The sequence below is a fragment of the Gopherus evgoodei genome, chromosome 13 (genome assembly GCF_007399415.2).
Source record: "Gopherus evgoodei ecotype Sinaloan lineage chromosome 13, rGopEvg1_v1.p, whole genome shotgun sequence".
Classification (NCBI taxonomy): Eukaryota; Metazoa; Chordata; order Testudines; family Testudinidae; genus Gopherus; species Gopherus evgoodei.
This window is the reverse complement of record NC_044334.1, coordinates 24,573,252-24,599,316: the sequence shown is the minus strand read 5'-3', so window position 1 is coordinate 24,599,316 and position 26,065 is coordinate 24,573,252. Positions and strand designations below refer to the sequence as shown.

Sequence of the window (26,065 nt, the reverse complement as noted above, 5' to 3'; positions counted from 1 at the left end):
CCAGATCCTTTTCACAGCATGTCCTACACAGACCTTTTTTGGGTTAGGAAAGCTGCCTGCAAAGATTGATATCAATCAGTTATATATATATTTTTTTCCTAATTGACCAGACACCATTACTTCTATAAAAGTTAGCTTTCTGTGTAAGACAGAGAAATTGAGAAATAATGCCTCATTTGAAAGTACTGATATCATGGAAGAATGGGCCAGTTAAACTTAATTTTTTATCTCTAAGGGCTTGGCTACACTTGAGAGTTACAGCGCTGTAACTTACTCCCCGTCCACACTGGCAAGGCACATACAGCGCTGTATCTCCCTGGCTACAGCGCTGGCTGTACTTCACCTCGGCCTGGGGAATAACAACTATAGCACTGCTCTTGCAGTGCTGAGGTGCCAGTGTAAACAGTGATTAATCTTACTATGCTGTAACTGACCTCCGGAAGCTTCCCATAATGCTTTTAAAGTAAAGATTACACTCTTTGTTTTGTTGTGAACTCTGGGGCTCCCGAAGCTGCTTATCTAAAAAACAAACACAGCTACTGTTTGCTCCAGCAGAGGCAGGCAAGGGGATGAATGTCCACAGCTAGTGTTTGTTTGAGAAGAGATGCAGCCCGGAGGGGAGGGGGGGGGGGTCTGTTTTGGAGCAGCTGCTTATCTGGTCTGAAGGCTATTTGCATTCAGTGAATGAGAGAGGGGTGGGTGAAGGGGTCCAAACTTTTAAAATGATTGAAAGTTGGTGCTGTGTATCTTCAAGTCCGTAGAACTTGCAAGACAGGGAGCTGACAGTGTCAGCTCCAAAATTCACTCTCTCTGTCTCCCCCACACTCCACCCCACCCCACCCCACCCTCCTCTTTTGAAAAGCACGTTGCAGCCACTTGAACGCTGAGATAGCTGCCCATAATGCACCACTCCCAACAGCGCTGCAAATGCGGCCACACTGCAGCGCTGGTAGCTGTCAGTGTGGCCACATTGCAGCGCTTTCCCTACACAGCCGTACGAAGACAGCTTTAACTCCCAGCGCTGTACAGCTCCAAGTGTAGCCAAACCCTTGGTTAGAGAAGTGTCTCTACTGAATAGCCAGCCAACATGGCACACTCGGTCTTTAAGGCTCTCTAGCAGGGGTAGGCAACCTATGGCACGCGTGCCAAAGGTGGCACACAAGCTTATTTTCAGTGGCATTCACACTGCCCGGGTCCTGGCCACCGGTCTGAGGGGCTCTGCATTTTAATTTAATTTTAAATGAAGGTTCTTAAACATTTTAAAAACCTTATTTACTTTACATACAACAGTTTAGTTATATATTACAGACTTCTAAAAGAGACCTCCTAAAAAGGTTAAAATGCATCACTGGCAAGCAAAAGCTTAAATCAGAGTGAATAAATGAAGACTCGGCATACCACTTCTGAAAGGTTGCTGAGCCCTTCGTTATAGTTTGTGATCTGGGTTAAGGTCTGGATTATTTACAATGGATGTCACTGGCGGGGGAAAAGAACCTCTCTCTAGTTCTATCCCAAACTATGGAGTAGCCTTTGTTAAGGGTAAGTCTACATTTCTGGAGGGTATGATTTTTTAAAAATTTATTATCCATGGTAGCCTAGCCATGTCTGCACTGCCACAATTTTCTTGTTCAATAAAAAAACTCAGTGTTTGGCTGAGTGAGGGCACCACCAATCCACTACTGCTTTGAGCTGGCTGGCATGTTAGTACCCTTGACTATTTGGAACAGCTAGTACACCCTGTTTTAAGAGATCTGTACAAATTATCAGCACTCAGAATTTATATGAAATAAGAAAAGACTAATAGTCTCGTCTGTATTCCTGTGAGGGTTTTATTGGGATCATTACAGAGATTTTGAAACAAGACTATGCTTGGCAAAACATTCATTTTCACTGTGGCTATTCTTCCCAACCAAGAAAACTGCATATTTCCCTCAGCACTCCAGCTCCCTGCACCCCCCATTTACTGCAATTCCAGTTTGACATTGAAATCTTACAGTTCTTCTAGGATGTTCGAGATTTGAATTCCCAGGTATCTTATAGGACTTATTGCCCATTTGTATTCAAATGTTTCTGGAGGAATGACTTCTTCGAGTCTGGCAAATTTATAGCTAATATTTCAGATTTGGCATGACTTACTTTAATACAGAGGGTTTCCCAAACTCTCAGATTTCTTTAGATACTAGTTTTAGGGACATATTTGGTTTAGATTAAAATATTACATCAGTACATATAAAGCTATTTTCTGATGTGTTCCTGCAAGTTTTATTCCTGTGATAGATTCATTGTTCTTTATCCTCTGTGCAAAAGGCTCCATGGCCAATGCAAAAAGTAAAGGAGACAATGAATATCCCGCACCTAGCCTGTCTGTGTAATTCAAGCAGGGAGATTTAATCCCATTAATTCATATAGCTGCTTTTGGGCTAGCGTAAAGAGCAGTTATCCATTTAAGGAATTGGGGGCCAAAGTCCATATGGGACATGACTTAGAATACTATGGAACTTTACATTTAATCAAAAGCTTCCTCTGCATCAAGTGACACCAAAAGAAAGGGATCTTTTCTTCATCTGGCATTACAGTTGTTTATAAGCACTCTCCCATTGTCTATCCTTAATTCAGTTTAGTGATTTAAGTCATTTCCAAAAGGCACAAGTTTAAGCAATAGTAAAACATGCATTCTGGTTAGCTCTGTTTGGCTCTTAAGATTTCACATTTATTTCTACATGTGATGTTCTCCATTGTTGTTGGTTTATTTTTTTCTATGTTGGAGGGACACTTTGCTAAAAAGGAACCCTTAAAAATAAAAATTCCACGCCACAGAGATGAGTTGAAAGTACATTCTCAGCTGGAGAAAGATGCTGGGCTCTCTGTCAGCTATTTCCAGGTGCCAGCAACGGATCCCTGGTCCAGAAGTCTGGAATTAACACATGCACAGATGGATGCAATGCAGGAATCCTCAATGATAACTGAGAAGGTTGAGGATTTTCAAGATGTTTGGCAAATTTGGAGCAGTAAATTAGTGATATGGAGAATACAACTTAAGGACATCATCTGTACTTAAGATCAACAAATTGCAGGATAGTAAAGTGGAAATTGAAAATAAATCAACCATAAACCTTCAAATTACTGGTGTGAGAGGAAGTAAATTGATGATCTAGAGAATTTGTCACAGGTAGCTCTCTGAATCATAAAGCTTAGCTGTCCCATGTCACAGTACATCTGTCATGTCTATTAGCTTGTACTATTTTATTTGTGGGTGAATTTCTTAAATCTGATATTTCCTTCAGACATTGGCAAGCTTGGTGAACATTTTATTATACAAAGGTAGACATTCATGCTAGCTATACCACCCAAGCTTACTGAAGCATGCCTGCCAAAGAGGATTTTAGTTATATGGGCCTTGAATCAATGGTTTTCTAGTCAGATCACGCGTCTTTGTAATGAAAAGGGTGATTTTATATACTGCCAAATTGGTAATGGACAGGCGGTCACTCTGAAGTCCATGGAGACTAAGACAGAAATTGGGGGGGGTGGGGAGGGGAAGAGACGGAGGAGAGGGGGAGAGAAGAGATTGCTTAGAAGCTGCTGAAGCAACCGCAAGAGGAATGAAGTGAATGTTGTTGAAAGACTGAGCTCTTTTCGTACAGTCTTCATAATCCGAACACGCAGCTATTGGATTTTGATTTTTAAAGGATATTACAAATAAAGACACATGATAGAGTTTTGGGGATCTTGTTTTGTTGTATTCCCCTTGACTCCAGAAAATGAACAAGAAAAACCACAGTACACATATAATGACCCTCTTAATTTAGCCATTAACTTTCATCATGTCACTCTGACAATCACTACGCTGGGTAACATTCTGCTGTGCAGAATGATTGACAATATCTGTGGAATATGCAGCCATGTATTATTATCCATAATCAAACCAGGATTGGGGCACGTTGTTCTAGGCACTGCACCATCATATAGGAAGCAACTGTTCCTGCCCTGAAGAACAATCAAAGATCTGGTAGCAGAGCCCTAAAGCAGTGAATGGAGTTATCTTCAGTGGGGGTGGTGGATAAGTTCCAATGGTGAGTCCCTGCTGAGTAGAGATTTACATTTATTTTGATTTAAGAGGTATCCTCCTTCACTGATAATGACTTGAATTTTGCTAAGTTGTTACAGTGCAGCTGCATATAACATGCTCAATGTAATTACATGGTTTCCTTAATTATGTGCTTTATTCTCAGCTTGATGGAAGGCTTGAGTGACCTAGACAATTTGTATGTCCAGGTCCTTTCTCTGTCAAATTATTTGGTCTCCTGCCTTGATTGGCATGACTGAAGCATCAGCCCCATTATCCTCATGCTTAGGATTCCTTTTGCAGTTATTTTATTGTGAAAATAAGCGCGAGAGGGTTGAGAGCACCAAAACACAGTTTTAGTTTATAACTGGTAAAACACTTGTGTATCTTACAGCTCTACAGCTGTTTAAGTCTATCTAAAAACATACAGCCTTGGTGCAGAGGTAAAGTACCAGATATAATCAAGAGAATCTGAAAGCCCAAGTTAAAATGAAAAAAAACAATTATAGGCAGGAAATCCTAACTTCTGACTCAGGTCAGAGGCTATCCACAGATATGCAGTGGTGACTACAAAAAGGAAAAATCTCTTCTCTATATGGGAGATGTTGATTTTTGAAGTGTGATAATTCTTTACATTGTTTGTACAACAGAAACAGCTCTTGGCTGACTATAATACAAGCTACTGTAGCCCAGAATCAATCTACTGTTTTTATAGCTTACCCCTATGATAAAACATATGACCAAGTGTTAGGATACCTTTTCTGGCCAGATTCCCAGGTGGAAGTATAACCTAGCCTGGAGCATTAGATGCTGCACATTGTCCGGATACATGGCCAGGTACAGATCCAAGGAGTCTCTCAAGAGCTGGTAGGACTGATCAGTGCTTTCCCTACCAGCAAAGAAGAAATTCAATTTTAAGGTTAAATCTTCATTTCCTTTCCCTATTACTTCAGCATCCGGGAGATAACGATCAATAAAGACATTACACAGTACTGGTACTCATCCAATTGGAGCAGCTCCAGCGGCTTACTCTTGCTAAGAGCATCCACTACTCTGCTAGGAAGGAATTGCACTAAAATTGCCCTACCAAACTCTACTCCTTCCCCCTCATGGTTCCAAGACCCCTTTCAGAGAATTCACTCTCCAAGTCGCAAGCTCACTTTCTCTCAGATCGTGATATGGTTCTCCTTGCTCATTCATGCTTGGAGCAATTCTTTTATGTTTTTGCTTTTTTGGTCTTCTATAACTAACGGTGAACAAAATGAAGAAAGGTGTTCATAAATAGAAACAGAATTACAAGTCCAATGATGACAGCCCCAGTGTAACCACAGGAAGTTGATCATGTGGGATCAATCCACCAGATCATAATGGAAGATCCTTTTTCTCTACAGGATAGTGAAAACTCTAATATATGCCCTAACGGAAAAACAGTCCCTTTATTTGCTTGTATGAAATCTGTTGTACTAAATACTTTCTCTGATACTCCCTCTACAGGAATATTCTTGTAAGAGTGACTAAATAATGAGAAATGATGGGCAGAACGGCCAAGTGAATAACTGGTATGGCTTATACCCTGTAAATCCACTCATGACTGCCACAAAGAAGCATATTACTGATCAAAGCTGAATTTTTCAGGTCCACATTTCCGTAAGGCTTTAAATTCTTCATGACGTTTAAGTAAACCTTACCGTTTTCCAAGGTTTAAAAGGTTTCCCACCATACGCTGCAAGACCTCCTTTGAAGTAACCACTCCATAGAACTCCTCTGTTACATGGTGGCCAATCAGGTACTCGCATTCTTTCACAGTTAGCTGCTTTCCCTTTCCAAAGGCATCTATGTACACGTAGTCAAAGATGTCTGTGCTTCTAATGAAACACCAAGAAAATAAAGTTTAAGTTTGAGGTGAATACTGTCAGTACCTCAGCTCCTTTAGTGATAGGGTTTTAGTTAGTTTCCTCTTATTTATCTTCTTGCAAACACATGGCAAAAGGCTACAAAAGTCAAATTATTTTATCAGCAGTGCTTCTCCCCAGAAAGCCTTGCAAACTGTTCTCAAGTCTGCTTTATCTGATGCTATATTTGAAGGCCATGTTTGGCTAACAAGAGATTGTTTTACAATGCAGCCCAAGGCAGTGTGGTGTGTCAGGATGGGAGTCAGATACTCATCAGGGGGTTGTGTAATCAAGTTCATTGTATTGGATGAGATCACTAATATTACCCTTGAAATATGTACTTCTGGGAGTAACAGCACTGCCAATAGCCAATCATTAGGTCATTTGAGGAGTCACCAACACTGATTCAGAGAGCAGGTGGGTACAAGACACAGTAGCATCAGCTTCTATCAGCTGTGCTGCACAAAGGACTAAATGAAATTCCTTAAAAAATAAAAGCTATAAAATTATGAAAAGCGGAAGTGCTACCGTAACTACTGTTATATTTATTCAGGAAGTCTGTTGCCATTCAGAACCCTTTGAGTGAATACACAGTTGTGTTTTCACTTGCTGGCTGATGTACAGATTTAGCAATTAAACTCATACATCTATATTGGACAAGATGCTCCTGCATTTATGGGTTACCTCAGAAAATACTTCTTGTTTCAGAATTAAAGTAACTTTTCTATTTGCATCAGAAAAAAAATGTGAAATAATAGTTAACCAGGAACTTTCAACATGATCTATTTTAACGTCTTGTCATCAGAGATGGTTGCTTTACTTGACCCCTCTGACAACAGCGTGTCAGGCTGGGAAAACTGCCTCTTGGGGGTAAATGGTTTATTGGTCTTCCCAAAAGTCAAATGGAATTAAAAGAAATCTTACCCTTCTTTCCCTTGACACCATCTCAGCAGGAAGTGACTAGGAAAGTTGACTGGCTCAAGTCTGACTCCCAACTGCCTGGCAATTGTTAAATAGAGCACAGATAAGCTGATAGGGATTCCTGTCCTACGGATTAAAACCTGAAAAATGAGACTAAATCAGAGGGAAGCTTACAAATCATATGTCACTTAATGCAAGATGTTAAAAAATTCAATGTACAGAGTACCAGGATTCTCAGCTGAGATGCAATTTTATTCAAAATGCCTCAAAATGCACTGACCTAGCAGCAAGTGCAGAGAGAGTTAACATACTATGCTGTGACACTGGTACATACAGGTTTATTTTATTTCCTCATTCATGCAAACATGACAAAAGCGCAAGTAGAATTCTCTCTCACACCGGTACTAGCAGTGGCTTCCTAGGCTGGTTCAGTAAACACACACTTGCCTGGTGAATGAATGAATTCAAGGAGTTGTAGTAATCCATCTCATTTCCTTTGTATTTTAACAGCTCATAGAGGACACAATTCATAGCATCCAGTACCTGCCTTTGAAACTCCACATCAGAAACAATCAAGACCTCTCCTAAAATGAATACAGAGTGACAAGACTAAGAGAAAAGATTATTACTTAAGTAATGATACACACACTGGCTGCTCATTCCGTGAAAGAGAGCAAATTTCACAGAACACTTCAAGAGGTTCATGGGAGAGAGACTCCCCTCTTTCAGATCTTAGAAGACACTCAAGAGTGTGGTTTCATTGCTGTTCAGTTTGTAATGGCTCCAAGAAAGAAAAGGATACCTCCCAAGCCCCATGTTAAGACTATTTAAAAAGTATGGAGTAAGTTAAACAAAATAAGCATTTTTTAGGCAAGATCAAGACTATAGCGACATCACTCTGAAAGGGCTAACTAGAACACATTTCTCTACAGTACCTGCCTTTGGAGCCAAGCTTGGATGCCTAGGGTTTTTGGTCCGCAGGACTTTGCGAACTTTGTCTGTAATATCGTCAACCTGCGCCTGGACACTTGTTAGACAGATGTCTGAGAGAGGATTACAGTACTGGTCAATTAAAACAGCACCTGGAACAGATAAACTATTTAAAAACAGGATTTTGGTCTGTTCTTCACTTTCCAGCTCTTAGTCTAAAAGCACATATTTTAGCATAATGACTTTTTTTTTTAAATGTTCATTGGTTCTGATATAAAGTCATACCCAAATGCATAAAACTGAGACACCGATAGAAGTGATATGTATACTTTGACTTAAAGAGACATTTATTTACGTCTTGCAACCACTTCTCAGACTTTCAGATTTTGAATCTCAAGTATGCAACCTCCTGCTCTTTAGAGCTAAGTTGTCCCCCAGTGTCTTGAAAGCAGAAGTAATGGAACTTCACACAGAATAGGAGAAGCTGCATTAAATCAATTCTGTACCAGTCATCTCTCTTCCCTACCTCTTCGAATCTTTTCAGCAGTTTGCTGTCACTTATGTCTAACTCAAGAATCTCACTTTTTAGGCCTTCCATACTCTCAATCCAACTCCATTTCTGCTCAGATTTCTTTCTACTACAGCCATGCTCCCTACATTCCTTCAAGCCTCTTTTAATTGCTCCATTTGTCCCTTACCCCCACCTTTGATGTTGTCTTCATTTAATATATCCACTATTCTTGGAACAGTCTCCTATTTTTGTCCAAGTGTCCTGTGTCAAACTCCTTGAGGAAAAAACCACACTTTTCCCAAGAATCCTTCCTTGGTTGCCTTGTCACTCCTCTTTCCAAAACCTCCTTATTGTCTAACTTCTTATTCTTACTATATTTAACTGCTGAAGGTCTATAAAATCTCTGCAAAAGGGATAATGTCTTTGCAAAACTAGAAAAGTGCTACATACATCAGCAGCCCAATATGCATGACAAAAACACCTCCTGCAATATCAGTCACAGAATTCCCCTCTAAAAAAGCCCATAAAGTGGCAGCCGTTGGCTTCTATTTCCTGCCCCAATACATTCCCTTCTCTAAAGTCTACCACCACTTTTAAATCATAACACCAAAATAAACTCTCTAAACTGTGTTTTAACTTTTACATTTACCATATTTTTAGAGTACACACCAAGACTGATTGCTTCTTCCCCAAATCTTGGGAGAACTCTCCACTTCCAAAGTTTAAACATAATTCTCTCCATAATTCTCTATTTCTGGCTTACATGAGGTAGCTCAATAGTATGAACTTTGGGGAAAGCATGCATCCAGTAATACCGCAAGTTTCCTTTAAAGAGCATTTGTTTCCACTATTAGAACTTTAAAAGGAGGTTGTTTAGGATTTTATTTTAAATAAACTACACCTCATTTTTAAGCAGCCTAGTGTAGTTTGAGTACCTTACATTATGCTAACATAGTACTGAAGTAGGCTGCTTGATATTATATAAATACTGTCCCCTGGGACAATCACACAAGTGCATCTCCTAAGACTACAATGGTGAGCAAACATTTTAAAGAAAAGTAAGATTACTTGATCATTTAAAGAAATGACAGCAGATTGCTTTTGCAGAGTTAGCCTGATGAACAAAGTTGAAAGACAGTTGTTAAATGTAGATTTAATTTGTATACAGGAAGAGGTTACAAAACATGGTAAAAAACAAATCTTTCATAATATTTAAACATTAATCTTCATTCAGTTAGCCAAATATGCATGGAATGTAAATATTTATTCTAAAACATTTGAGGACAAAGTGAAAACATCAGAAATATTTTTCTAGACAAAATATCATTACACATATACAGAAGCAAAACTAGTTGCAACTCTCATTAAAGCTCATGTACTTTGACCAATTACAACAATGCAGCTACCATATACCTCAGTTCTAGTTATCAGAGTCTCTTTTACAGCAAAGTGTTTAATTCAAGCATATGTTTAAATGCTCTGCTGAATACAGACAGCTGAATTTAGGCCAAGGTGCCTAATAAAAAAAATTAACATCTCCATAGTTTAACAAATAGCCAAGTTGGTGCAGAAATGAACACAAAGCCACCCATCCACCTCCCACACCTCCAAAAAAGTTAAATACTGAAACACAATCAAAACAGGGAAATGGTATAATTGTGCATCTTACCTTAGAAGATGCCACACAGATACTAAATGTCACGTCACTGAGTATGTCTGCAGTCTGGCTTGTTTTAACTGATACCGTTAAGTCATTTTCATTAAAACAGCCAACTAAACACACTGTTATATGGCCTTTTCCCTCTCCTACCAACAGAAAAATTCAGAAGCATTATATTTTATGTACAAAATAACAATGGTGAGTTTTTTAAAATGCATTCGATAAAAAGGGCAAAATCTGTCTGCTCAGTGATTTCCACAGACATCTGATGGGACTAAAAGAGTAGATGCAAGGAGTTCTGAGAACTGGGACCGAGATGTACGGTAGCTATATTAGCATACTTGACCAAAGGAAATACCCTTGAATGTGAGCTATAGCTAGCTTTGCCTCTGCATATGTTTGATGGTATTTTGTCTATAAAAGCATAGATAACATTTAAGCATGTGCTTACATGTTTTGTTGAATCAGGCTCCTAGAGGCCTTCTGGCAGACATGCCATATACACACATTTCACAAGTATTTTTGCTTTCCCAGTCATTCCCATTGGCATTTGTGAGCATTACAGGGCTCAGCACGGAGAGAAACAAATGAAATCTTGACACCGATACAAGTCCAAGCAGATAGCATTAGTTTCTGAGGATTTCAGCTACCTAAAGAGCTCAGATCTATTGTTCAATCACTCAACAACATCTAGTAAAAATACAAACAGCTGACAGTCCGTTTGAGCTAGAGAGCATTCAACCAGTACCTTGTTAATAATGGTGACTATCATAGGGATTTTGGTAACATTTTGGGGAGTCATATGCGCGCCTCAGTTTCCCTCAGTCCTTTGTACAGCTATGCACTGAGACTTGGTTTACAGTGAAGTTTTAGGTCCGTGTAGTTACAGCATTGAAAGACACTCTATGCTGACCTAGCCCCCCATGGGGTAGACAAAGCAAGGTAAATGGAAGAATGTTTCTATTGACTTAACTACCATCACTTGGGGAGCTGGTGCTCCTACAGCAATGGAAAAACCCTGCTGTTGCTGTACTTATGCCATGGCATTATGCTGGTATAGCCATGGCACCACAGCTATGCCTCTACAGTTCCTGTAGCACAGAAATGGCCTGAGGGTAAAGGTAAGGGAAAAGTTGTTTGTTGGTTGGAGAGCAGAATAATGAACTAACTGAACAGAGCCTACTCTTGTGAATGGAGGATCCAGAAGTAGGGTTGCCGATGGTCTAACCACACAAACCCAAACACCCTTGCCTCGCCCCTTCTGAGGCCCCACGCCCCTCCCTCCATTGCTCACTCTCCTCCCACTGTCACTCATTTTCACCGGGCTGGGGCAGTGGGTTGGGTTGTGAGAAGGCAGCTCCCTGTCAGTGGCGCAGCGGAGCTAAGGTAGGCTCCCTGCCTGTCCTGGCCCTGTGCTTCTCCCAGAAGCGGCCAGCACATTCCTGCAGCCCCTGGTGGAGGCGGGGGCTCTGTGCACTGCCCCTACCTGCTGCAGTTCGTGGCCAATGGGAGCTGTTGAGTCAGTGCTCGGGACAGGGGAAGCGTGCCCAGGGATGTGACGGTTGCTTCTGGGAGAGGCGCAGGGCCAGGGAGTCTGCCTTAGCCCCACTGTGCTGCCGGAGTTTTAGCAGCCTAAAATCTCCCAGATTGGTACAGCCCGATTCCAGGGGACTCCTGGCGGAACAGGAACAGTTGGCAATCCTATCCAGAAGAGACAATGGAAACTCCAATGGTCTGGAAAAGTCACACCCAAAAGACAGCCTAAAGGAGGAGGAAACTCCCCCTACATCTCTGCAGGAAAGCAGAGAAAAGGCCCCAAACAGGGAGAACAAAGGGGGAAGGTGTAAGGTGTCTGTATGAAGACCAGGGTACACAGACACAGGAGAAGATTCTCTCCTGGAACTGGGAAACAAAAGGGAAACAGGGCATGGCAATGCCCTGGCTCCCACCAACAGGTAGGATATCCTGCCTCTCTCATGCTAACCTAAAGACTTTCAGACTCTGCATTGCACGTGATTAATCAATATAGTTACCTTGCTCTGAAAAGGCTGCCAGGTGTCACTGCAGATCCTTCCTCAGAACACTGTGTCCTAAAGGAGTGCAAATGAGTTTCCCTCAGGACTCTGGCTTGGCTGGACTCACTGCAGGGAGCCCCGGAAAGGGACAAGGATGCCTGGTGCCTGAAAGCCCAGTTTCTTGAGTTGTGGAGGCCACAGCTCTGCCCTGTGGATCCTCGGAGTCAGTCACACCGCAGAAACACTCCCAGGACATGGGTTACAGGGTAAAGGATAGACCAAACCTCATGAATCCATCACAATAAACCATGAGACTTCTTTCAGGCCAATACTTACCTTCCAAAAATGACAGTTGGTCCCCAGGTTGTTCAAGATATGCCTTCAGATTTTTTAAAATATTCTGTTGTCGTAGAAAGTAAAGAATTTTCTTTGCATAGTACTTCCAGGTTAGACACTTCCTGTAGAATTAAACATAAAGGCCCTATCACCTACTAAATGAACAAGCAATGGCAGAATCTCTACAAGCCCTGTTGTTTCAAAGATCTAATAACCATCAGGGGATGTTTAAGGAGGTGATCTTGAATGCAGCCAAGGCATATACATGGTTAGGGGCTTTAAATGCCAACAGTTCCAATTTACAGATGCTCTAAATCACATCAGGGTTACCACTGGCCTTTGCGAATCTCCTCAAACTCTTCTGTTCCAGAATGTTAACACGTGGACAGGTCCAAGACTCAGAATAGCAAAGCAGAATTCCATTCATTTTCACCATAGTTTTATTACACCCACTATTCCTGCCATGTGGTTACTGAACCAACTTCTGATGGTGGAAGGTACAAGCTTCCAAGCCTCAGAGTGTCTGAACTAAATACAAGTTGAGACAGACTGTTAAGCAGATCAGGTTCTGTATGCTGTAGGAAACTATTTAAAATGAAATGGGCAATTGATGGTTAGCAGGCAATGTGGTGTGTTACAAATTGTTGTAATGAGCCATAAAACCAGTATCTCCTGAGTCCATGATTTTTGGTGTCTAGCAGAATTATGAATTTAAGCTTCCAAACTCACCTTTTGAAGATGCTCTGTGGATTTCCTTTGAGGACAAGGATTGAGAGGTCACATATGGAGCGACTGCCTTGTGAAAAGTGTTTGGCCACAGGCTTTTATTATTTTTCTGTGAGTTCGTTTCAGAGCATAGCGATTGTCTGATTTCACCTACACAACTGTTGTTGGGCCATTTGATACACTGGTTGATGTACGCCACATGTGACAAGGCAAGTACAGAAGCCATGAATCTTGAAAGGTGTGTTGTGGGGTGTATTAATCATGGTAGCAGTGGTGGTACATTTGCAAGTTTTGCATCTGCCGCTCTGGCAGCTTTGAGTTGGTGTCCTGGTTGGTGTGGAGCTTGCTTCTAATGAGCCTGGAGAGGTTGGGGAGATGTTTGGAGGCCAGAAAAGCAGGGTTGGGAAACGTTTCTTTGGGGACGTGGTTCCAGTCAAATATGGATTGTAACTGTTTGAGGATACCCAATATGGGTTCCAAAGTAGGGTTACAGGTGACAACTAAGGGTGTGCAGTCAGTGGGTTTTTTCTTCTGTATTGAAGCAGGTTCTCCCAGGGTATTTGGGTGGACCTTTCCATGATGCAATCTACTTCTCTAGTGGAATGCCCTTGTTTAGTGAAGGTAGTTTTAAGTTTAGGTGTGTATCCCACTTTCCTTTCTGAGCAAATACTGTAGTATCTGAGTAACTGGCTGTAGATACATTTCTTGATGTGTCTGGGGTGATTGCTGGATCTCTCAAGGCAAGCAAATGTGGTCATCTGTGGGTTTCTTGTATAGTCGTGTGTAGGGTTCCACTGTTGAAGCTAATTGTGGTATTCAGGAAGTCAATGTTGGTATGGGAGTGCACTCGGGAGAGTTTGATGGATTGGTGATGGTAGTTGAAGTTATGGTAGAAATCTATGAGGGAGTTTAAATTGTCTGTGCAGAAGATTAAAATCATTGATACATCTCAGATTTTCCTAAAAGTTCTTCCTCAAGGTGGCCCATGAAGAGTTTGGCATATTGGGGAAGCATCCTAATACCCATAGCTGTTCCTATGGTTTGTACGAAATGTCTGTTAAATGCGAAATTGTTGCAGGTGAGAATGAAATGGATGAGTTTGATGCTGCATTTAAGGTGGATTTCTGAGTGTTGTAAATTACCTTGTGAGTATCTAAGGCAAACAGCAATGCCATCATTGTGAGGGATGTTGGTATATAGGGAGATGACATCTATGCTGGCAAGGGTGGTGTTCTCAGAGAGGTGGTTAATGTTGTAGGGTTTCTGGAGGAAGTCAGTTGTATCTCAGAGGAAGCTGAAACTTGTGTCATAAGTGGTTTGAGGATGGTTTCTACGAGTCCTGATATTTCTTCAGGAAAAGCACCATGGCCGTTTAGGATGGTCTGCCTACGTTCCCTCACTTGTGTATCCTGGGAAGCATGCAGAAGGAAGGTACCCTGGGTTTGTATGTGATAAGACTGTAAAGTTTTTCGTGGAGCTGTTTGAGGAAGGATTTGATGGTATCATTAAACTCCTCTGTAAATGGTGGTATGCAGTCTTCTTTGAATTCTTTATGCTAGGGCCATGGCTACACTGGCGCTTTACAGCGCTGCAACTTTTTCGCTCAGGGGTGTGAAAAAAACACCCCCCTGAGCGCTGCAAGATACAGTGCTATAAAGCGCCAGTGTAAACAGTGCTGGGAGCATGGCTCCCAGCGCTGCAAGCTAAACCCCATGAGGAGGTGGAGTATGTACAGCGCTGGGAGAGCTCTCCCCCAGCGCTGGCACTGCAACTATACTCACACTTCAAAGTGCTTCTGCGGCAGCGCTTTGAAGTTTCGAGTGTAGCCATAGTTACCTGGTAGCACGCCTGAGTTATCTGTTTTTCTCTGTGATGTACACATCACAACATAGAGACTATCATGGCACCCACTTTGTCTGCTGGTTTGATCACTATCTGGTGGTTGGGATTTCAGGGATTGTATAGCTATCGTGTCAGTGGCAGAGATTGTGGCAGATATAACATTTGCTGAATGCTTCTGCTGACGTGTACAGGCAGAAATAGTGGAAAAACAACATCGTTTGCCTCATAACCTAAGTCATGCAGAACACAATGCCATACACAGCCTCAGAAACCACCCAGACATCATCATCAGAGAGGCGGATAAAGGAGGTGATGTTGCCATCATAAACAGGTCTGACTACCAAAAGGAGGCAGCCAGACAACTCTCCAATACCAAATTCTACAGGCCACTTCCCTCAGATCCCACTGAGGAATACACTAAGAAACTGCATCATCTACTCAGGACACTTCCTACACTAACACTGGAACAAACCAACATACCCTTAGAGCCTCGACCAGGGTTATTCTGTCTACTACCCAAGATCCACAAACCCGGAAATCCTGGATGCCCCATCATCTCGGGCATTGGCACTCTCACTGAAGGACTGTCTGGATATATGCACTCTCTACTCAGACCCTATGCCACTAGCACTCCCAGCTATCTCCGAGACACCACCGATTTCCTGAGGAAACTACAATGCATTGGTGACTTTCCAGAAAACACCATCCTAGCCACCATGGATGTAGAGGCTCTCTACACAAACATCCCACCCACAGATGGAATACAAGCTGTCAGGAACTTTATCCCTGATGATGCCACAGCACAACTGGTTGCTGAGCTCTGTGCCTTTATCCTCACACACAACTATTTCAAATTTGATGACAATATATATCTCCATATCAGTGGCATCGCTATGGGCACCCGCATGGCCCCACAATATGCCAATATTTTTTATGGTCGACCTGGAACAATGCTTCCTCAGCTCTCGTCCACTCACGCTCCTTCTCTGCCTACGCTACATTGATGACATCATCTGGACCCATGGGAAAGAGACTCTGGAAAAATTCCATCACGATTTCAACAGCTTCCACCCCACCATCAACCTCAGCCTGGACCAATCTACACAGGAGGTCCACTTCCTAGACACCACGGTGCAAATAAGTGATGGTCACATTACCACCACCCTACACTGAAAACCTACCGACCGCTATGCCTACCTTCATGCCTCCAGCTTCCATCCCAGGCACACCACACGATCCATTGTCTACAGCCAAGCACTGAGGTACAACCGCATCTGCTCTAACCCATCAGAGAGACCAACACCTACGAAATCTCCACCAAACATTCTCAAAACTACAATACCTGCACGAGGAAATAAGGAAACAGATCAGAGCCAGACGTGTACCCAGAAGCCTCCTACTGCAAGACAACCCCAAGAAAGAAACCAACAGGACTCCACTGGCCCTCACATACAGTCCCCAGCTACAACCCCACCAATGCAACATCAGGGATCTACAACCCATCCTGGACAATGATCCCACACTTTCACAGGCCTTGGGTGACAGGTCAGTCCTCACCCACAGACAACCTGCCAACCTGAAACATTCTCACCAGTAACTGCACACCACACCATAGTAACTCCAGCTCAGGAACCAATCCATGCAACAAACCTTGATGCCAACTCTGCCCACATATCTACACCAGTGACACCATCACAGGACCTAACCAGATCAGCCACACCATCACCGGTTCATTCACCTGCATGTCCACCAATGTAATATACGCTATCATAGGCCAGCAATGCCCTTCTGCTATGTACATCGGCCAAACTGGACAATCTCTATAGAAAAGGATAAATGGACACAAATCAGATATTAGGAATGACAACATACAAAAACCTGTAGGAGAACACTTCAACCTCCCTGGCCACACTATAGTAGATCTTAAGGTGGCCATCCTGCAGCAAAAAAAACTTCAGGACCAGACTGAAACTGCTGAGCTTCAGTTCATCTGCAAATTTGACACCATCAGCTCAGGATTAAACAAAGACTGTGAATGGCTTGCCAACTACAAAACCAGTTTCTCCTCCCTTCGTTTTCACACCTCAACTGCTAGAACAGGGCCTCATCCTCCCTGATTGAACTAACCTTGTTATCTCTAGATTGTTTCTTGCTTGCATATATATAAACCTGCCCATGGAAATTTCCACTACATGCGTCCGACAAAGTGGGTATCCACCCACAAAAGCTCATGCTCCAAAACGTCTGTTAGTCTATAAGGTGCCACAGGATTCTTTGCTGCTTTTACAGATCCAGACTAACACGGCTACCCCTCTGATACTTAATATTTGCTGAGGATTTCAGAGTCAATTTTTTTTTCTTAAAGCAATTGATGTAATGATCCAGTGTGTGGTTTTGTCCACGGGGGGAGAGGGGGAGAGATCCAATCAGATTTTTTTTTCTTATGGACTGTCAGTCGGGATGTGGTAGCTGTGGGTAGTGTTGTCATGGAGTCAGCAGATTTATTCTAGTTCTCCACATGCTAGTAAGGTATCAGGTTCTGTGGTGGGGCAGAAATTCAGTCTCTTGGAGTTTACAGATATTTCAGTTCCAGTTAGGAGTAGTCTTGATAGGTTGATGATGTTGGGTTGTCTTTCGGTGTCCATGTGTTTGGTCATGGTGTCTTTGGTTTCTCCCAGAGGTGTTATTCTGTGCATTGTGGAATTGGGGTAGTTGGTTCCACTTTTTGTTTGTGCGTTGGATGGCTGTCACAGGTGGTTTTTTTTTTAAGTAGTTTTGTGTTTCCTGCATGATCATTAGGTAGGTCTCCTGATTTTTTTTCTTCCAGTGCGTAGGAGCATATGATGATTTCTTGTTTGAGATGGTCTCTTCTGGAGTATGTAAGACATAGAAAATGGCTTCTCAGTTTTCTGAGGTCCTTCCACAGAGCTGTTCAGTGTATACGAAGTTGTATGTAGTGGTCAGAGGGTTACAGATGGTAAGTCCTCTGGAATGTACCGTTTCTTACATTTGCTCAGAAAATAAATGTCGCTGTTCAGTCTGGCTTCCTCTTCATTTGTGGAGTTCCCATTGAAACACATTTGAATTGCTTCCTTGAAGAGAATTCCCCTCTTCCCCCGCTCTTCTTCCTTCTCCCCCAAGCCATAGACCAAGCAACTCTTCTGCATCCTGCCAACTGAAAGAACCAAATCTCATAATACTTTATCCTCCACTAATTAATCAGGATGCTCCAGAGGGACAGTCGCTTTATTGGGACATTTGCCAGGGAAACGGTTTAGCCTAATGATATTGAATGGCAAGGACTGCAGCTCAATCAGTGTAATTAGCATGAATTCTGCTTTATGAGAAAGCATTTGGCGAGTGCAAAGGCTCAAATTGTGTTTAATCAGTTGTCAAATATGACATGAAAGCCACCATTTCAACAGAGAAATAACAAAATAAATGTGAAGAGAAAATTAAATGAATAGTTTCATTCTAGTTTAAGTCTTTTCAAACAATTCCTTTAATCAGGACAACAGGCTACTGGGCAACATGAAGGGCTTGGCTAAACTCGAAACTCCGAAGCGCTGCCGTGGGAGCACTGCCGCGGCAGCACTTTAAAGTGCGAGTGTGGTTGCAGCGCCTGCGCTGGGAGAGAGCTCGCCTAGCGCTGCAGGTACTCCACCTCCACCTCCACGTGGGTTTTTTCACACCTCTGAGTGAGAAAGTTGCAGCGCTGTAAAGCGCCAGTGTAGCCAAGGCCTAAGAGAAATCTACTGTCATTTCAATCACAACAGAAGCAGCATTCTACTGATTGCACGCCACTGATAGCACAGCACTGTAATGGACCTTTGTTTGAATGATAATGTTCACCTCTTCACAGCTCCAGAGATTAACACTGGCAACAAAAATATTGACACAGACAAGAACCAGAGGTGTATTGGTTTGTTTCTACCTTTAATGTAAGTGATCAATGTAACATGCTTGTATTTATGCAATTTAAGCAAAGAGTGCATTTTGTAGTGGCTCAAACAAGCTGATTTCAAGACAAAAAACAGTTATAAGCTGCACTTCCCTACCAATAACCAGAAAAGCAACGGAAAGGACTACAAGCACATTGTGCCAAAAGCCCTGCTTCTTGTAGAATATTTCAAGTATTTTCCCTCTGGAAAGCTACTTCCATTAAGCTTGCATTGAAGTTTAAAAACAAAGAGACAGCTACTACCTAAGGGAAAGGAAGGTGAATATCAAGATAAACTCCATAATGCTGAGATTTACTAGGCTATGACATTTATCTGTTTATTTTAAACAAGGGAGGATGAAATGAGCCTGAATTTGACCAGAGTGCATTCAGCACTGTAGGATTCACCTCCATTCAGCAAACTCCTTTCATTTTTCTCTCACCTTCCTTCCATGTTAAGGATAGACATCAACTCGTCCTCAAAAAAATGACCCGGGCACCCAAGAGTCTCAATGTCACTGAAGCCATCACAGGGGACCTGGCAAACAGAACACTGTTACACACTACAGAAGAGTTTACTTTCTCAAGCAGAAATAGGTAATTTCAAAGAAGTTTCAAGCTCCCAATTTAATACTTTGTGTATACAAGTGAAATTGAACTGAAAACAGATTTTCCAGGCCTGGCAACTGAGAGTTCTCATTGGAGGGTGCTCATCTATAGTACTAGGCCTCCAATAATTCAAGTGACCTGAAGTTTTGCAGTCTTCCAGCTATGATGAAAGATGTATCTGAGTAAACATCAACGACCAGCCATGGGCCCCAGTAAACAAATAACAGGGTAGTAATTCCTCATGTGGCTGACTCAGTGGTCCTGTTAGTTTTACACTGTATGTAAAAGTTCACAAATGCTACAGAAATGGACATGGAAAATACTTGTTACTTTTACTTACTGTAAAACATAGTACTTTGTGTATCTATTGATTATATCTATATTATTTCTTAAAAAATGCTGGTCTAGCCCCAGTACCCTCCACTCATGAGAACATATTGTCACACAGTCTATAAAAATGGAAGAGCCAACTAATCTGAAAAGAATGAGAGGATAGCCACTTTTGAAGGATCAGTATGTTTCCAACTTCTGACTGTCTCTGCTCTGTCCTGATTAGCTGTTTGCTCCTCATCCTGCCCTCGCAAGTCCCTTGACATCAGCTTCAGTTCACACCTGTCTCTCCTCCCTTGTCTTATCTCCTTCCTTTCCCTTTATCGGTTCCCCTCCGAAGTCAACCCACCTAAGGGGGAAAAAAAACCCATGGAACTACCATGACATCCATCACCATCATATTTTTCACTTTGCCAGTGTGTTACGCCCTTTCCCCCACCCTACATCCATCTGGTCTATTTGATCAATAGTGTCTCATTGCTTTCTCGTACTTCCTCTCATATCCATCTGTTCTCTCTTCTCTTACACTTAGATTGGAAGCTCTATTGGACAGGTACAGTGTTCTCGTTTGCACAGCACTTTAGCACATGAGGTCCTGGTCCATGACTGGGGATCCTAGATGCTACTGCAATACAAGTAAATCATAAGAATAATGGCTAGTAGAAGGAAATGTAAAGATTCAGCCTCAGAGCAAGAAGACACCGACAAGATATATGAAGTAAGAGATACTGGTACACAAACAGCTAGGTTATTTTCAAGTGTACAATAAATTAGAAACCTTACATGTTCTGAGAAGAATCTTTTGGAGAACGATGCTACAATTCGTCGAGTTTCTAAGCCGGCATTGTGCCGTGCTTTATATTCCTTTAGCCAATTGACGTTGTCTGTCTGGCTGTAGTATTTCAGTAGCGATGGCCACCTACATAACATATACAGGAACAGGTTCAGTGGTTAATATTGCAGCCTCCACATGACAGTTTAATATTGTAAAATGTGTTACTTATTGCTAGGCAGTTAACCATTTGTGACTTGAATACCTGAGATAAGTCAAGACATGTTCTATTTTTAAAATTTATCCAAGAAGTAGAGTATAATTCCTATTCCCCTCCAGTCTGATTATTTCTGCTTAGATCATAAGAAATTACAGTAAACACAAAGCAAACATTATGGGGAAAAGTGCTGAAGAGGCACAGATATCAGAGACTTGAATGGGACTTATGTTCCTAAATACCTTAGGCCCTTCTGAGAATCTCCCCCTAAAGCTTTACAAATTAATTTTAAGTCCTCAGATCAATAAGAGAATAAGCCTATAGTTTTAATCTACATACATTTTCTAATATTAAAGACAAAACAGCTCAGAGGTGACATTGCTCTCAACTAACAGGACTTGAATTCACTGCCCTATGTTTCTCCTGCTATAGCTGAAATCTCTAACTAAAAGGGTATGCAGAATGTAGCTCTGGATACTGAGTTAGGTGTAAACAATGACATCAACTATTGCGGGAAAATCATGAAATTCTGAAATCAGATCTTACTAACAGCTTCAGCAAGTACTTTTAAAGTACACAAACTTGAAGATGCACCTATTTTGATCAGCCCTTCAGTTTGAAAGCTAACAAAGTACAAAGCCCTTCTCACTATCTCTAAGCCACAAAATATATTTGAAATGAAAGGTCATTTCTGAGGCTAGTATTAACAAAAGCACTTTCCCCAACAAACTGGCATCATTTGAGACACCTGCTCAGTGGCAGCCCCAGTGTAAGAGAATAAGAAACAGCACAGCGATACCCATGACTGCTCAAAAGACACAGAAAAATCAGCTGCTTAATGAAGGTGTTTAAAAGATGAGGCAGAATTGCACTCAGTACAGCTAGAAATAGTGTGTGTGGTTTCTTAAGATAAGAGGTTACTTGTAACTTGCTTTAATTTTTAATATTTATTTTTAAAATTTGATCTGAATGTTACAGGTTTTCATGCACCCTTGGTTCCCGTCACAAATCTGAAAAGTAAAAATCCAGGTTTTCCTCGAGCAATGACATAACTTGCCTTAAATAAAATGTGTCCAGATTCTTAAAGTAATGAATGACATGTTTTATTTCTATTTAATAGATATTAACCAAGTCAATGTGTAACTAATACTGTTTGAACTAAAACATATGGAGAATATTTTAGTATTAGTTAAAAATAAGGCTACCCTGAATTTGCTGGCACACAAACTTAGAGGCTAGCCAAATACATTTGCATTTCTATAGTACCTTTAATTCTAATGGATCCCCAATTACTCACCCATGACTAAAATGCAGCCACATTGCAACAATACTAACAACTGTTTATTTTAGGATGGTAAGTAAAGAATAATTTGTCCAACTAAAATTACAGTGAGAATTTTAGAGAGATAAAATGTAATTACTCAGAATGGAATCTGGCCAGGATTACAAGGTCAGTATCTAAACTCTTGCCAAAAGTTCTATTATCAAAGCAGTGGATGCTACTGCAACATGAGCATCTACTAATCACTCACCATAATCAATTTCAAGAAGGTCTCTGAACCATTCTAAAAATTCAGGCTTGCTCCTGAAATTGTTACCACTGAATTGATGAACATATCTGGCTACCTATCCAAAGTCATAGCTTGCTGAATTGATGAACTAGCTATTGTTCAGTAGCCTCTTTCACAGGTGGAGAAAGAACACTTTCATTTACTAACCTACATTTTAGAAGCCAACTGGCAGTTAGAGAAAGCACCACAATTTATCTTTTTGTGCCAAGATATGAACAAAACCAGATAGCAAATGAATTTATTCTAATCTAGAAAGCTCAGTAGCTTTAGTGAATTACAGAGATTCATCTAGAGATTCATCACAGATTGTATAGTGGATTTTAGCCCTTGGAACAGTACATTCAAACTGAAATTTTATAGGAGTTCAATTTTATAAGTAAAAAATTACTTTGAGAACATTATCATCTGTTGAGTTTATGATTTCTGAGAAAGTGAAACAAGCAGATGTAATCACTTGCACTACCCAATCTGACAACCCTCAAAACTAAATTTTATTGACAATAGCTTATACTGAAAGACTTCTGAACTACACACATACTTATCTATTTCAACCAATGCTTGTGATGCGAGTGACTGACAACATTATTTTCCTTGTTTCACCAAGCTAGAATCTCAAAGTTTGGTTCACTTGCTCACTATGGGTTACCAAATACAGCAATGGATAGGGGTGGGATGGGGCAGGGCAGAAGAGTTCCCTAACTAGCCCTTTGTCTTTTCCATAAGAGGCCAGCAAAAGATATTTTACTAGCTTTGGTTGTTGTTTTGAGCTACAGTCTTCAGATGCAATACACGTTATGGACTCCCAGTTACAAAAACAAATGTAACATTTCTTATGTTACTAAAAGGGCATTCGTCTGTATGTACACTTCTTCACATGACAATCACGTTGAGTATGATGCTTTTGAATAAGAGAAAACAGGGTCACCTAAGAATAATATGCCCTGTTTATTGGATTTTACCACCAAAATTTCTGGACAGAGTTGCACTGAGTCACACGCATCTGACAGGTGCATCTTTGCCCTCTAATCTCTCTCTTTCTCTACAAACTAGTGCTGGGCAAAAAATCTCCCGCAAATAGTAAACTTGCCAAAAATGCACTTTTTAAAACACAAACTATTCATGAATTCAGGTCAAATTTGGTGAATAGCTTTGACAAAACAAAATGAAATAATATTGAAAAGGCATTTCATTTAGAAATTTAACTATTTTTTAACAAACAGCAGCAAAACCTAAAAGTGACCCAAAAGGGAATTAAAAAAACAACCACATTTTGGGTCCATCAAAATGTTTTGTTGAACCTGAAACAAAAAATTATGGGGATGGAGCTTGGCATGATAAAACTGAACTAGTAAATATTTTTAAATATTTTTTTTCCAGATTTTTTGGTTCAGCCCCAGAATCAGAAAATCAATTATTCACTCAACTCAGTTTATTCCACATTTCAGTACCCTCAAAGTATGTCTACACACCAGTTAAAAACACACATGGCTGGCCAGTGTCAGCTAACTTGGGCTCGCAGGGCTAAAGTTACAGGGCTGTAAAACTGCAGTGTAGATGTTCAGGCTGGGGCCCAAGCCCTGGGAGCCCCTGAAGGGGGAAAACATCTACACCCCAGTTTTACAGCTTTGCAGTCCCAGTGTGAGTCAGCTAACAGAGAGCAGCAGCAGGTGTTTAACTGCAATGTAGACATACCCAGGATACTGTACACAGGGTGTTCTCCCACAGAAGCCCTGATAGGGTGTCTACACAGCATCATAAACCCAGGCTCAGACTCAGGTTTGAGCCCAAGCCTCCTGCCCCTCCACACACAGATCAGTCTGATTTGAATCAGCAAACACCGAGGGCCTAGAACCCTACTGGGGGGTAGGTCAGAGCCTGAAACTCGCTGCTCCCCCTCCTACTGGGTCAGTACCTGCTGGGTCGGAACCAGGCCCCCAGGCTCTGCCTCGGTGCCCCCCGACTGGGTTGGGACAGCCCCCCCCAACTCTGCCTCCGCGCCCCCTGGCTGGGTCAGAACCGAACTCCCCCGCGTCCCCCTTGGCTGGGTCGGAACCGCCCACCCGGCTGTGCCCCGGCGCCCCCGGGCTGGGTCAGAAACCCCTCCCGCCTCTATCCCCGTGTCCCCCGGCCGGGTCGGAGCCTCCCCCCCCGTGCCCCCCTTGGCTGGGTCGGAACCGCCTCCCCACCAGCTCTACCCCGACGCTCCCCGGCTGGGTCGGAACCGAACCCCCCCGCGCCCCCCTTGGCTGGGTCGGAACCGCCCACCCGGCTGTGCCCCGGCGCCCCCGGGCTGGGTCAGAAACCCCTCCCGGCTCTATCCCGGTGTCCCCCGGCTGGGTCAGAACCGCCCTCCCCGCGCCCCCCTTGGCTGGGTCGGAACCTCCCCCCCGGGCTCTGCCCCACCCCCCCGGCTGGGTCGGAACCGGCCCCGCGGCTCGGCGCTCACCGGCGGCGGAAGCGCTCCCGCCAGACCTTGCCGCGGGCCTGGCACGTCTCCCGCAGCCGGCGGCAGGTGCAGGAGACGCGGCCGATGTCGGCGGCGCTCAGGACCCCGCTGCACAGGATCAGCTCCAGCAGCTCCCCGGGCAGGTCGGTGAGGCCCATCCCGCCGGCCTCCGCCGCCGCCGCCGCCATCTTGGCTGTTTCCCTGAGTGAGTGACCCGCGCGCGGCCCCGCCCCGCCCCCTCCGGGACCCGCCGCGGGAGGGAGCGTCTGCAAAGTTCGGTTCCCGGAGAGCCGCAGAGCGAAGGTGGGAGGGTGGGGGCATGACGGGGGTGGAGACCGAGGTTCCACCAGTGCCTGGGGCCCCAGTGGCAGAGAGCTGATTAAGCAGGATGGGCCCCGATGATCCTAACAGGGGACCCCTGAACATGAAAAAACACCTGTAATGCAGCTGATCACTTGTGCATCAGGGAGGCAAAATTTCATCCTGTCTTCTGCAGTTGGCCAGCTGAAGCCCTGAAGCATAAGGCTGATTATACAAATTATCTTAGTAGTCAGGGCTGCAAGCGAGCTCATTACCATTGGAGCAAGGCAGGGGCTCCTCCTAGCTCCTGATCTGGGAGGAGAACAGACTCAGTGACCTGCACCGCTCCTGTCTCTCTCCTGTCGCTGCCATTCACACTCATGCTGCCTCTCTGGGTAGGCTGAAGATTCTCATGCACTGTGCGGCCTTATGCTCAAATAAATCCTTTAGTCTCTAAGGTGCCACAAATACTCCTGTTCTTTTTGTGAGGCCTGTGAATTTTCACTATTATAGCACGATGTTACACTGCTCCAGGACATTGTCACTGTGCCCCCCACTCCAGCCAGCCTCCAGTGGCAGGTGTGACAGAGAAAGCAATGCAAAGAGGGAGCCACCCCCTCGTGACACCCAGTGATATCATTGCCAGGGTGATACCACTTTTCAACTGCTCTTAACCAAGAAGGCTGCTGCATTTCAACCGCTCTTTCCTCCTAAGAGAAACTATTTGGGACTAGCAGCAAAGACTAACAGAGCCAGCCTAATACGGCTACCCCTCTGATATATGGGACTAGTCGCCTACCCAGCTCCCGTCAGAGCTGAGCCCTTCTCCTTCTCATTTACCCCAAGGCCAAAATGTTCAAAATAGATTGCTTGAAGTTGACAGGGCCACCCAGAGGGGAGGGCAAGTGGAGCAATTTACCCCAGGTCCTGAGTCCCACAGGGGCCCCGCGAGCCCTGGCCCGGCGGCAGTCTGGGTCTTTG

The 26,065-nt window shown here is 43.0% G+C and overlaps 1 protein-coding gene across 1 annotated transcript in view; it reads right to left on the bottom strand.

The window, feature by feature from the left end:
- The window catches only part of FBXO21 (F-box protein 21), a 33,948-nt gene extending 8,976 nt beyond the window's left edge, over nt 1-24,972 (bottom strand). The window contains exons 1-9 of the mRNA XM_030583210.1: nt 24,785-24,972; nt 20,562-20,697; nt 19,283-19,377; nt 12,332-12,453; nt 7,815-7,961; nt 7,327-7,463; nt 6,883-7,019; nt 5,755-5,931; nt 4,823-4,955 (exon numbers count right to left, since the gene is read on the bottom strand). Of these exons, the coding sequence (XP_030439070.1) occupies nt 4,823-4,955; nt 5,755-5,931; nt 6,883-7,019; nt 7,327-7,463; nt 7,815-7,961; nt 12,332-12,453; nt 19,283-19,377; nt 20,562-20,697; nt 24,785-24,972 (1,272 nt within the window). The remainder of the gene's footprint in view (nt 1-4,822; nt 4,956-5,754; nt 5,932-6,882; nt 7,020-7,326; nt 7,464-7,814; nt 7,962-12,331; nt 12,454-19,282; nt 19,378-20,561; nt 20,698-24,784) is intronic.
- Nucleotides 24,973-26,065: the final 1,093 nt, after the last annotated feature.